Source organism: Typha latifolia, chromosome 15 (genome assembly GCF_019914945.1).
Source record: "Typha latifolia isolate L0001 chromosome 15, TyphaL0001v2, whole genome shotgun sequence".
NCBI classification, from domain to species: Eukaryota; Viridiplantae; Streptophyta; class Magnoliopsida; order Poales; family Typhaceae; genus Typha; species Typha latifolia.
The window spans coordinates 875,994-890,319 of NC_133100.1; the positions used below are offsets into that span (position 1 = coordinate 875,994).

At 34.5% G+C, this 14,326-nt stretch overlaps 1 protein-coding gene across 1 annotated transcript; it reads right to left on the reverse strand.

The window, feature by feature from the left end:
• Nucleotides 1–12,752: 12,752 nt before the first annotated feature.
• On the reverse strand, nucleotides 12,753–14,082 carry LOC140802241 (uncharacterized). The gene has a single exon (XM_073157699.1). The coding sequence runs from the start codon at nucleotides 13,752–13,754 to the stop codon at nucleotides 13,035–13,037; it is 720 nt and encodes a 239-aa protein (XP_073013800.1). The 5' UTR covers nucleotides 13,755–14,082; the 3' UTR covers nucleotides 12,753–13,034.
• Nucleotides 14,083–14,326: the final 244 nt, after the last annotated feature.

A 14,326-nucleotide genomic window follows, 5' to 3' on the forward strand; every position in this document is an offset into this window, starting at 1 on the left:
CATGTGTACATCTATATATTTATATATATATATATATATATATATATATATCCTTCCTCTACCTAGCTATGTCTCGAGAATTAATAATATTGTGCACAAGTCATGAAGATAAACTATTTAATCTTATGCCTGCGTGCATGTAGCATGCACGTGTGATTCTCTCTAACCGCAGATCTATATATACTGCATATATCTTCTAGCATGTACTAGATTTGCTATTGTGCTTCGTTTTATAGTCATTATTATGTGATCTAACTCATCCTGGTATTCTTTGTAGCTAGGCACTGCCAAGGTTGTAAACAAAAGTGGCTTATATATGTGGAACATATAACCTGAGAACTATCAAATGGAGAGCAATGCATAGTGAAAAATTAAAAAAAAGAGTAAGCAATTGCACGTCAGGTGGACGGATGGACGTACATAAGCATAGGGCTGAATCTCAGTAGATCATGGTATTCTTTTATGAGATAATTACACTTAGACTCCCCCACCGTTGAATTATTCCACCTTTCTTTTTAGACATTCTTATTTATTTTCTGTAGCACATTGACCTTGTTAATTATGGAAACTTTAGAGATGCGTCTTTAGTTCGCTAGTTATCCGATAGATATTTTCGTCAAATATAATATATAAGATCAATTTTAGACCTCATAGAAATGAGATTTTTCAAAATTTACTTGGTAAATATATGTAATTTTTTTTAATAATATAAAATAAAGTATGGGGAAAAGGAAGTGTTTAATTGGAAACTCCATAGAGCTGAACCTCAGTAGTAGATCACGGTGTTCTTTTATGGGATAATTACACTTAGACTCCCCCACCACCGTTGAATTATTCCACATTTCTTTTTAGATATTCTTATTTATTTTCTGTAGCGCATTGACCTTGTTAATTATGGAAACTTTGGAGATGCGTCTTTAGTTCGTTAGTTATCCGATAGATATTTTCGTCAAATATAATATATAAAATCAATTTTAGACCTCATAAAGATGAGAGATTTTTCAAAATTTACTTGGTATATATGTAATATTTTTTTAATAATATAAAATAAAGTATGGGGAAAAGGAAGTGTTTAAATGGCAGTTGCATAGAGCTGAACCTCAGCCAATCGTGGTGTTCTTTCATGGGATAATTACACTTAGACTCCCACACCGTTGTATTATTCCACATTTCTTTTTAGACATTCTTATTTATTTTCTGTGGCATATTAACCTTGTTAATTATGAAAACTTTGGAGATGCGTTCGTTAGTTATCGAATAGATATTTTCGTTAAAAATAATATATAAGATCAATTTTAGACCCCATAGAGATGAGAGAATTTTCAAAATTTACTTGGTAAATATATGTAATATATTTTTAATAATATAAAATAAAGTATGGGGAAAAGTAAATGTTTAAATGGCAATCAATGAAATTCAATTTTTCCTCTCTTGGGGGGAAATTATGAATTATTTTAGTATAGTCCCATATTACTTGGGAATGAATTTCCAAAAACTTATCTATACCTTGTTATGAAATTATTATTCTCAAAGAAGCTATCTTTTCAACCCAAATGTTGATTTGACTCCACTTTACTTCAACACAATATATACCAAAATGAGATGATTGGGGTGCACATAGGAAATGATTAATAGTTAAAGAAGCTCTATATAACTATCTCTTCCTTTATTTTTTTCAGAAAACTTTATCAAAACACCCTATTGATCCTTCCATTTTGCTTCTAATGCCTCAAAAATATACTAAAGTTAAATGCAAAATAATCTTTAACACCATTGAGTAAGTTGAGTAAGTTTTTAAGGCGAAGGTAAAATTAAAAAGGGGACAAAATTTAAGATCAAATGAGGGGTATTTTAATCTTTTTTAATTTCAAAAGTAGAAGTATATTCTTTATTTTCATTATCTATTGCCAAGTTAAAGTCAACTCAGAGTTTTATTTTATTTTTGGTGGTGTTTTCAATAAGCAACTACTTGTGCATTTCTTTTGGGTTGATAGTATCCGCGAGAACAACTCAGCTAACAGTGTGGAGATAAATCCTATCAATTGGTATTGGGTACAAAATATACACCATGCATGCATGGTCCACCATTTTATTAAGAAAAAGAAAAGGAGGAAGAAGATGATGATGAAGAAGAAGAAGGAGAAGAAGAAGAAGAAGAAGAAGAAGAAGAAGAAGAAGAAGAAGAAGAAGAAGAAGACCCTGCCTATTCTTATTAATTTTTTCTTTCCAAGTAATGTTAACAATGGAGTCGATTGCATGAAGACATGAAAATAACGTACTTAAGATATGATCATAGTAGCTGGTGAAGAAGAACACAACACAGCATGCCATAAAGCAAACTCCACTGTCTTCACGTACTGCTGGTCCACGTGAACATGGCCCAATGCACAAGTGCAAGTTTTTGTCCATTGCTCAAGCCTCTCTTCACTTGCTCCTATTCAATTTCGAGAATAATATCTTCTTTCTTCTTCTTTTTTTCCTTATTTTAGACTAAGAAGAATGCCAAATAAAACATTAGAATAATTTTATCTATAGATCTTTCTTCTACCAAAGTCCAAAGATAGATTGATAGATAGGTAGGAAGCATAGGGAAGAAGAGGTCCTATTAAAAATTTGGGAATTTTATAAATCAAACCCTATATTTTATTTATTTTGTAACTCGCGTTCCGTTTTTGAGATTTCGTAACTTGACCCTTACTTTTCTCATTTAACACATTACGTTAATTTAAATAGTTTTGGTTGGTGACTCGCAAGGTTCTGGAAAACGAAAGGAGTTTTTTTTTTTTTAAATTTAGTAACACCACGACTGAGCCAATCGATCACCAAACTGCGAGCATTGATCCGCTTAAGGCCATCAGCAAAGAGTCGGTAGCAACTTGAAGATCAAAAGATCTGAGTTCCTTCTTCCCTTTCAACTTGGTACCAGCAGAGAAATATCCAGTTATAATATATGAAATAATTTTTAAATACCTAAATTAATCATGCCTTCTTTAGAGAATGGATAGAGAGACGAAAAATAGTGATGAGGGTATTTTAGTAATTTAGTCAATATCAGTTAGTTAAAATAATATTGGGGTGTTAAATAAAAATTATAGAGAAAAATAAGGGGTTAAATTATAAAATTATCAAAGACGGATTGTGAATCACAAAATAGATAAAATGTAGGGCGTGAATTATAAAATTTCCTAAAAATTTCCACTAACGATATAGATGTAAAAAAAAATTCATGTCTTCCTATTATATCCTTTAATCTTCTATTTTAATAGCTGCTATGATAGTTCTTTCAAACATCAAACTCTCAATTGATTGTTTTTAATTCTTTCAAAATCCACCTCTAATAAAAGAGTAAAAGAAAAGTAAGAACATTTTTATTCAATTAATTAGTTAGTCAATTTTTTAATATTTTCTAATAGAATTTCTAATGAAATGATCTTAGTGATATAATTAAATAATTAAGGAGGTGTGTATGTCTTTTTGTAGAGGGTGAAAGGGATATGGAATGATAATTGAGAGAGTCAAAATGTAATTAATTTTAAATTATTTAAGAGGTTAATTTCTATGTTGCTAGTTATATTGGAACATAGAGAATAATTTAGCTGTGATTTTATCATCTTCTGTAATTGGTATTAAAGATTAGGATTGATTAGTAATTAGTTCATAAGATGGGTTTGGACTTTGGAGATAATATGTCAACTTCATAATTGGTTGATTTAATGACCATCTACAATCTACATGAAATAATGGAGGGTTACATTTCACACATTGTATTTTTTATTTAATGAATTTATAAGTCACACTCTAGCTTTTTTAGTATATATATTTTGAGCTTTTGGACTTCACTCAAACAACCCCTCTGTAAATAATTTTGATTGTTTTGAAAATATAATATTCTGTCATAATCAAACTCAAATTTTTATTATAAAAAAAGAAAGGATTGCTGTCGGCACAGCAATGAGATATACAATCACTGTTTTAAGGCCTCGTTTGCTTTGAGTTAAGAAAAATTCAAGAATAATTATCAACAAAGGGATAGACAGAATCATCAGTCCAAATGATATTACGAAACGCAGCTAATCCTCTTTTCTTCGAATACACCGAATAAGTATAAGAAAATCACACACATATAGTTGATAAGTAATGAGAGATCCTTTTATGATTCACATAGTGGTATTTAATAAAAAATTTAAACAAAAAAGAGTGATCTTATCTACGTTTGCTATTGTTATGTAAGGTTCTTATATGTTTTAGAAGAGAGAGGTTCTCTAATGTCAACATGGTAGGATAGAAAAGAGAAGAAGAAGAAGAAGAAGAAGAAGAAAACCTCTTTTGAGATAATGTCATCATGGTTTGATAGGAAGAATGCATTAATTAGCCACAAACACACACACACACACACACACACATATATATATATATAATTATATTCCATCTGCATAGATTAGTATGTAGACTTGGCATTTGGCAATTAAAGCAAGCAAAGGGCCCAAACAAAGTAATGCCACTTCAGAGGAGATCACTTTTAAAGCTTGTAGACAAGGACTAATGGACTATATATATGCTCCCATCCAGGCATGCATGTGGCTCCCTTCTTAACTCATTGAAGAATTTATTATGTGCAAGGCTACAAAAAGATTCTATCTCATTTTAGTCCCCACCCAAAAGATAATAATTAAAAAAAAAGAGAACAATCTATAGAACCAGGATAAATCTTTTCTTTTTCGTCTGTCGGAAAAAAAAAAAAAAAAACCGAGGCACTGCAGCGGAATTTCGTCGAACAGTTTGAGGTATTTATGTCCATGAATTCTTATGCTTGTTCCTCTCAAAGACTTTGGAGGCAATTATGGACATACATTGAATCCTAGAGTGAGGGAAGGAGAGGAGATGGTTCTCCAATCAAAAGTTATCCAATATGTCTTGTTCTTATTTGGTTAGAAGTTTGTGTAGGTTGCAAGAAAACTGGTGTTCATGCATAGTGGTTACTTAGTCCCTTACATCCTTTTGTGGTTAACCTACACTATGCTCTCCTTCTCACTAATAGATTGCATATCTTGCCTTTGGGATTTGGACACATATATAACATCAAAGTGAATAGGGTTAGGATATAAAATTATAAATCTATTGTCAGTTACTTGCTTAAATATCTAAACAAGTATGAGGCATTTGCCAGTGTCAGAACAGGAGGTCATAAGTTTTTTTTTCTTCTCTCACAATGCAAAATGTTATGTAAGTATAGATCAAGGAGCAGTGAAGACTAGTCCCTTTTTAAGGTGACACATTAACCGGTATCAGAGCAGAAGATCCTAAGTTTATGTTAATGGTGGTCGAAGATTACTTGAAACTGTTGTTGGATAGATCAATTAGGTACATAAAGTATCTGCATGGCTAATCATACATATATAAGCTATTCCAATGTTGGATGCAAACCTGTGGGTAATTGCATCAGGATTAATATAGCTGATGTCCAAACTGCTAAGAATCCCCACCCAAATGAGTATGCATGGCAACATGGAAGATCCTACTTTGTGACGAATTAAGGTGATTCAAGATTAGTACTATCTTTGTTTCTTTATTCTCGTTTTAAAGATCTAGTAGTTTTTGTGCTGGATTGCAACACTAGAATAGAGAATATAATTAGGAATAAAGAGGGTGTATTTATTGAGAGCACATACTGTGTAAAAGTTTTATATAATCAGCAATGTGTCTCAAAATATTATAAATATAAAAGGATGTCTAGCTTATTTATATGTGCATATGTATAGGTCCTATGATGACTACGAAGAAATTCAAGAGAAAAATATACTTTTTGAAAGTGGTTCTAGCTACTTAGAAAGTTATTCAAACTATATAGTTCGAGATTTTTTTGATGCATGGATATTAGAAGATTGCTTCTAACCACTCAAAGAAGGAAAAAAATTGAGAAAAAAAGAACTTTTGGATTTTAAATGTCATATGTAGATTTTCAAAATTTTGCTTCTTTTGAGAATAGTTTTGCAAGGGTAGTGGGACTTTATTTGGCAGAGATATATAAAAGGGTTTTAACCTCAACTTAAGGCATTTCTTTTGTCATTGTTTGAGAGATCACATCACTGCTTTGGAAGGCTAAATGATAGAGCATGCTCAATAATTTTTCTGCATATCTCATCCACTTTAGATTTTGAAAGAATTATCTCGAGGGTTACTGAGGCGATAGCATCAACTTTAAAGATTATCGAGGTCGGAATGATCACGAAAAATATTATACTGTGAGTTTGAGTGAGCAAGATATTATATATGTAATCGGAGGGATTGATAGGAGGTTTGACATTTCATCATGTAATTGCTACAAGTTGAATTGATGATTGGTTCAATCTTGGATAGTACTCTCCTTTTTCACTCCGTGTTTAGTGATTTTTTTCCATGTAAAATTCTACGTGTTTGTGATTGTCTTTTCACATTTTATTTTCTGCATAAATAAATTTATAGTGTACGGTAGATCTAATATCCTAGGGTTTATATTTTATTTCATATTGAAAATATCCTTGATGTCTTTAGGGATGTGATAATATTCTTTAGTGATTGTCTTTGTTGAGATGAAATTCAGATAAATCTATCCTCCTTTATTCGAGCTCCAAGTTGAAATAGTAAAACAAATAAAAAGGCTCATGTGAGAGGTTTTTAATAAATAACTAGCTAGGTTTTTCGCGGTGTTTGGCTACAAATAATGAATAAGAAATTCTTAATCAATGGACATGATCAGTTCCTTATTATTCTTGAATAAAAAGACATACTTGAGCCTCTTTATCTTTGCCCTAGTAAACCTAGTACAGCAACTATTCAGAGTAACCAACATACTACTAGAAAGCATGCATGTGCTAATGAACAAAATACCAAACAAGCATATCTTTCCCACAAGCAAAAGCAAAGAAAGGAAAGGGATGTCACTGAGGGCAAGACAAGGAGTGGAAAGCACAATAACAACTATGAGACAAGCACATACTAAGTGAGAAGATAAGTACTGGCCTCTAGCAAATGGTTGGCAATGCATACTTGGAAGGTGCTAATTTACTTTGATGCCAAGAGGCAGGTCATTGTGCTTGATAATGTTGCTCTTCTAATCATCTTAATGACACTACTAAAGTCATATATATATGAGTAATCTCTTGTAGGATATGGTCCTCCTATGATTTGGATGAGATTGAGATGGATATAAAGATCAACAGTTACATACACTTATATAGAGGGACCATATATATATATATATATATATATATATATATATATATATATATATATATATATATATATATAAATATATATAGTTCTCGAAAGTCCTATACACATAAACAATTATGTTTTCGAATCTCGCTAGACCTATCTTATCAATTGAATAGATTTAGAATAATTTAAAGAGTTAAATATACTCTTATAGGAGGAAACCATTGACTTATAAACCATCAAGTATGGAGTACCTTTCTGATGGAGAAGTTAATAATGTTTGTATCTTCTTCTTCTTTCCCACAATCATAAAAACTTATATAGATGTCCAGTTCTGCCGCACTGACCTAATCAAGATTCCTAAACTTGTTGTCATGAATCATGATGGTTACTGATTTGTGATGTAGGAGAGAATCTTTGCTGATGCTTAGAATTTGGAGTTAGGGTTTAGAGAAATTCTCTTCATTGCATTGGGGAGGAGAAGTGATAGTCTAACTAAGTTCAAGTGCATGTCATCAGTCTCCCCCACAAGAATGCATCATAATAGAGGGCCATGAGAGTATCATTAGATCTCTCCATTGTGTACTTTAGAAGATCACAAACTCCTAATTTCAAAATGGGGGACCATGCCATCTAACTAGAAATTTTTCCTTTTTCCTTTTTCTCTCATCAATACTCCATTTAGCCTTTATAATTGGAAATTATAAAATGCTACCAAAAAATATAAGTATGTTGAGATTATTATCATACTTTTTTGTCCCTGTAATCAGTATACATATTTAACATTCTAAACTTTAAGGAAGAACAGTGGTTTACTATTTAAGATATATTTGTTAAATTTGACAACCACCATGATTTTAATAGTGATTGAAATATTTTTTTTTCGACTCAATTATGCAAAGAAATATGAAGGTAAATAAGCAAGTTATTTTCCCATATTCATGCTGAGGAAGCCCAGCTCAATATTTTTCGGCCGAGGCCTTGATTAAAGTAGTAGATAAACTTGAGATCAAGATTAAGAGTATAAGATTGTTCCTTACTGCTTGAATGAGGCCTTTTATTAAACAGGTGAAGATTTTAGCTCACCTCTAGGCTTATTCAATTGATAGTCAAGACACGTTTGAGGTATTGCTGAACTCAGTTCCTCGTTATAATAGTATGTCGAGCGTCAAAGACATGATATACATTGTTGATTCATTACATTTTATTTTTATTTTTGTTTAAAAAAAAGGCACATTTATTATCTCAAAAAGAAAAGTAATACCTAGAGCATCCCTAGCGAAAAAACTAGCCAAAGCGGTGATCATCGGGCAAGTCGGGTCGAGTTCACAGCCCGACCCACCAATCACTAAAGTCGAGCAAGGTTCGGTCCAATAGAATATTCTAGCCCGTTACCGCTAGTGAGTTTAATGGGCTTATATGAAGATATTTTAGTTATCTTTTATAAAAACATACATATATACTGATATATAATTTACTAAATATTCAATATGGGACTAAAATAATTATATGAATATGTATACATTATGGATTGGGCTATAGATGAGAGTGGTGGATCGGGCTTTCGGGTCGGGCCGAGTGGGCAAAGGCTTAGCCCATGTTGCCCACTACCATATTGAGCTCAGGTTGAGTCGAGCCTAAATCGGGCTCGGGCCGGACTTAACCCGGTTAAAACCGAGCGGGTTCGAGTCGAGTTTGGGCGGGTCGGACCTAATAATCATGTCTACCTATAACTGTGACAGAATACTTAGATATTTTTTTAGGTCGATGAATGATCTAATATGAGACTAGGCATGGGCTTCAAGTTTACGAATAGTGACGCAATAGGACTTCTCAATCAGTTATCTTCTCCAATTACTATTTTTAGAGATTCTCTTGTGATTTATTGTGATGGAATTTTTATACGAATTAATCTATTCTAGACATTTTAGTTGATTTTCTTGCTTAGTGAATTTTTTTTCTATTGCCCCGTATCTTTTCTTTTAATTACTATTAGAAGTCTATAAACGGTTGATATTTATAGATATACCTCTCAAAACATTTAGTTTTTAGCATAGATTCCAATTTCGATCGATCCTGAGCGGGATCGGCTGAATCAGATTAGGATCGGCCATAGCCAATCCCGATCCGAGCCGAATCGTCAATTGGTTCGGCACTGTAGCAGACATAGAGAGAGAGAAAAAGAGGATAGGGAGGAAAAGATATTTTTAGGCTTTATATATAAGTAATTATTATTTTCTTAGTTTTTAAAAAAAAATTAAAATTTTTAAAAATTTCTCAATATTTTTAAATAATATTTAAAATTTTATTTAATTAAAATAGTCTGATCCATCATTTTTTCGAAACGACCGATCCATTCTGATAAGGACCGGTTTTTAGCTACCAGCAAAAGATCTCATTTTCCAACTGTTTGCAAATTGGACTCCTTTACAAAGGACCATCTGCTTGTAATTTTATACTTGATTTTAAGACACATCGGTATATAAATTGAATATTCTATATTAGTCTCATTTTCCAACTGTTTGCAATTGGACTCCTCTATTTTGAACTATATTTGCAAAAGATCATCTCCCTTTCACATCCACTAGCTTGTAATTCGCAAAGAATATTCAAATTATACTTTATTTTTACCTAGATGGGCCTTTTTGTGTTTGAAGCGACATCTGAAATATTGATATTTTGCAAAGTGGTTTAAAATAAGAGGAATTGAATTGTACGGAGGAGGCTTCTTTTCCAATACGCAAAAGACCAAATTTAAAAAAAAAAAAAAAAGAACTTTGCATTTCGAAATTTTCTTATTTATTTGTATATTCTCTTTAAACCCCGTATTTTTTTATCATTCATTAGCCCGAAAGCTAAATCTAGATGAAAGATAAACCCTCCCTCGAAATAAAGACACTTAGGCTCCACCGAACTTTTTTAGCCAATATAGTAAATTGTATAGTCTTAAGTTACGTGCGTCGTAGAATAATTGCTCCGAACCAAACGCCGAGACCTGTTCCAAGCAGTCGCACTGTCGAGCTGCTCCTCTAAGCCAACGGTACTGTGGAGCTATTAAGAAACTACAAAATAATTTCTCCGCAATATTATTTGAAGTTGGAGTTGAACTCACGACCTCCTTAGTCATAGAAAGTTATCGACCAACTCTAGTGCTAAAAGTAGCTAGAGGGCATATACGAAAAGGTTATGCAAGCAAATATAAAATTAAGAGGACATCCAAACAAATTAGGAGATTTTGAGTAGACATCACACCCTGCATTATATTTCTAATGTGGTTTAAACCAACCCTGCATTTTTAACAAATTGCCGAAATATTACCTACACCAACCTTATATTTGGCATTGGATTTTCTTGTTCTCTATTATTTACTAAATAAAAAGATCGACTTAAAAGTAGTAGAGAGAACCCATGAAATAAAATGCAAAATTTTGTTTACTTTTTTTTTAGTAGAGTTTTTCAAACTTTTTATAGACGTGCAATTTTAAAATATAAGTGAAATTTGAAAACTGCTAGGAAAGTTACTGGGTGTTAGTAGAAAATTTTCTGCTTAAGTCGCTTTCCAATTAGCAATTTATTTTTGAAGTTGCAGCAATTTTCTTAGCAATTTTTAAATTTTTATATAATTCTTTGACCCGATTAATAATTTATATTAAAAATAAATGAAACACTTGATAAAAAGAATTTGACAAACTTAAAATATAATATGACTGGATTAATCGATACAAAATTAGAATTTAAGTATTTTATTATAATAGAAGTGTCGACTTCTAACCATTTAAATATTATTTTTTTTTTTTTTTTACAATAGATAGCTAGGGAAGAGAAATAAAATATAACTAATTTATCTTTACAATTTAAAAAAGTAACCGAATACTTTCGGTTAATTTTATTTAATATTATTTAATCTTAACCGTTAAATTAGGAGAAAAAAATTAATAGTTAGTGTTGAATTTATATGGGCATTGAAATGTAACCAAACTTCTACTAAACAATGCACTCAGAAGTACGACAAAATCCATGCTACAAACCGCCAACAACTTCTATATAATTCAACCGAAAGAGAGAGAGAGAGAGAGGTCCAAATTGAAAGATCACACGAACTGGTCACAAGAGTTCGAGACTTTCAGTTCCTCCCTCACTAAGTGCTCAGGAATTATTGCATGATGATAGGCATCAATCTATCTGCAATGTTGTTGGGATTCTGTGTGCGGATAAATTTATCCGACAATCCCACCCACAACAATGAATCAATGGACCCATGTTATCCCACTCGCCCTTATCCACCCCGCCCCCCCGTGACCTCGTGGGACCTTATCCGGGCTGGCTGGCCTCCTCATTGATCTCAGCCCGATAGCCCAAAGGCAATAAGAATAACACCCTCTCCCCGGGCCACCACCACATGGATGGATGCCTTCGGCTTCGCATGGTTGTGAGTTCCAAGCATTAGCCACAAGCTTATCTTCTCTTCCCAATGCTGGATTGGATGGATTGGTGGCATAGAGCCTGGGATTAGTCTCGATAAGTGCCAAAGCCGGATAAGGTGGATAGGATAATGTTTAGAATACATTCATATCGATATCGAGGAGGTATTATTTGAAATATTTATAATAAACAACCCTTTATTTTGCTTTTATTACCAACATTAAATATCTAGCATTTCTGATAATTATATTTTAGTTTTCTTGCCTAACAGTTATGAGAAGGATACGCACATTATGCTAATATATATATAGCTGATTTAAATATTCAACTGAATGATAAATAAAAATAATTTTGAAGAGTATATTTCAAAATTGATTATCTATGCATGAATTGAAGCATAAGACCGCTTTATCCACCAAATAAATTAGTAATAATTATCATTCTTAGGGAACCAACAAAGCACGCATCACCATAAAACAAAGCATTTAGTAAAAGAAAACCGATAATTTCACATTGATCCTGAACTACTTTTCATCTCCACCTAGATCCCATAAACTATTAAAACCCACTCAAATATATTTCTTTCATTAATCTTCTGCTATCATAAACATAAACTATATCACATAACTATGCATTAAGAGAATCATTTCCATGGATGAGGAGAGCCGCGGGGTCCATGCATACAAAAGGTTCAGGGTCAAAGTGAAATTATTCCTCCAAAAAATAAAATACACCTATGCCCGCACCGTACTTTTCTTTCCTTGATAACTTATTCAACTACTCCATTCAACAAAGCCTTATCTCTTCCAAGTTTAGTGAAGCCCTTCTCAGTCATTATATATATTTCAACTGAGATTTAGCCCTAATCCACTAATCTATGCTGTGTCCAAATCCACCTCACCTTGTTAATATATCACTTGCTTAACAACGAAGTAGTGCGCTATTTCCAAAAATGCCCTACGCTACGCAAATATACAAAGAGAAAGGGACATTTCTGTCTGTTTGAAAGAGGTAGCACCAGAACAAGATAAGATCATAGCTGCAGACCGAAGCAAACTAGTCCTACTACCTAATGGTGTTAACTCGTCGTCTAACCTGAGATTGTTTAACCACTTAATCAAATCGGTACCTAGAAATTAACATAATAACTAAGTGGTATTATCTAACATAATAGGATTTAAATATTTTCCAAGCATGACTACAAAAACCACCGGATATAGATAGGGAAGCAAAAATATACAGAAATGAAAAAATAAACAAAAAGGAGTAGAGAAAAACACTTGGAACTTTCCGGCGGCAAAGGCGAGAGGAACATACCAGCAGATAACTCTTTTTTTTGGTTCTTTTTTCGGTCCACTATTTTCTTCTTTCTTGCTCTAATTTTTAGCTTTTTCAGGGGGGGAAATGCGAAAAGTGGACTACTCCCCCGGACTCCACAGGCTCCATAAACGCGGGTTAAGGATTCCCATCACGTCCACCCAGCCCCGCCTCCTCTCTCCTCCGCTCACCTCAGCCACTGCCTTCTCCTCCACCTCGTCGTCATCGTCTTTATTCTCTTCGGGTTCGACGGGTACTGGAATCTTCTCGATTTCCGGCTCGGGGGCTTCTAGAACCTTCTCCTCCGGCTTTGCGTCCTCTAGAACCTTCTCTTCCGCCTCGATCTCCGGAGGGTTGATGACCTCTTTGCCCTTGCTCTTCTTCTTCCCCTTTTCTCTTCGCCGTTGCTTTCCCCTCCCCTTCTGCTCCGCGCTCGCGAGGTGCTCCTCGAAGGCTTCAATCGCGTGGTGGATCAGCTCGCGATCGGGAGAGCAATCCCACCGCGACCAGAAACTCGTGTAGCAGTCGAAGCACCCGCAGTCGAAGAGCGGCCGGTGCGCCCCTGCCAGAATCCGGCGCCGCTCCTCGCCGTCCGACCTCGCCACTGGAGGCTTCATCGACCTCGTCATCAGGTACGCCAGCACCTCCTTGTCCTCGTTCCCGAGCGCCGCCGTCAGCGCCAGTATCGCAGCCGGCAGGAGCCGGAGCACGGCGAGCGCATCGCAGTAAGAAGTGCCGCCGCCTCCAGTGGTTGGGGCGGCAGAAGGGGACGACGGCGAGGGGTGGATCTTACCCTTCCCTTTAGGGTAAAGATTCTTCATGTTTGCCCTCAAATCTTAGAGTTGGAGATAAGAGTGAGAGAGAGAGAGGCTAGATAGGAGAAGAGAGAGATTAGGGTTTATCGCTTTATCTCGGAAAGCACGGTAGAGAGAGAGAGAGAGAGAGAGAGAGAGAGAGAGAGGTGATGAGCTGAGAAGCCTCGGTGCCCGCGCTCGGCAACTCCCTTTAGCCGGTACATTCGTACGATTTAACAGAACATTTATGGCTCTTTCGCATAGAAAATTCCTATGCGAGAATCAACTAACGATAGTGATCTCCTCTCGATCTTCTACCAACGGTATACGATTTACTCGCATTTGAAAAATATGCGTCTTATGATCGGATGGAGGATTCTATGCAGGGTTTTAACCGGGAACTGGGACCATTTAGGGTTCGCCGCGAGCGGTCTGGGTTTAGAGGCGGTCCAATTGTATTATTTTAAACCAAATCGATACGACGGATATACCCCTACTGATATCATCGTACTGGGAATTAAATTCAGGGGCTGTTTCGGTATTTAGAAGGGTTTAGTATGTTTGAATAGGGGATAAGTAGATGGTTTCCGTAAAAGTGG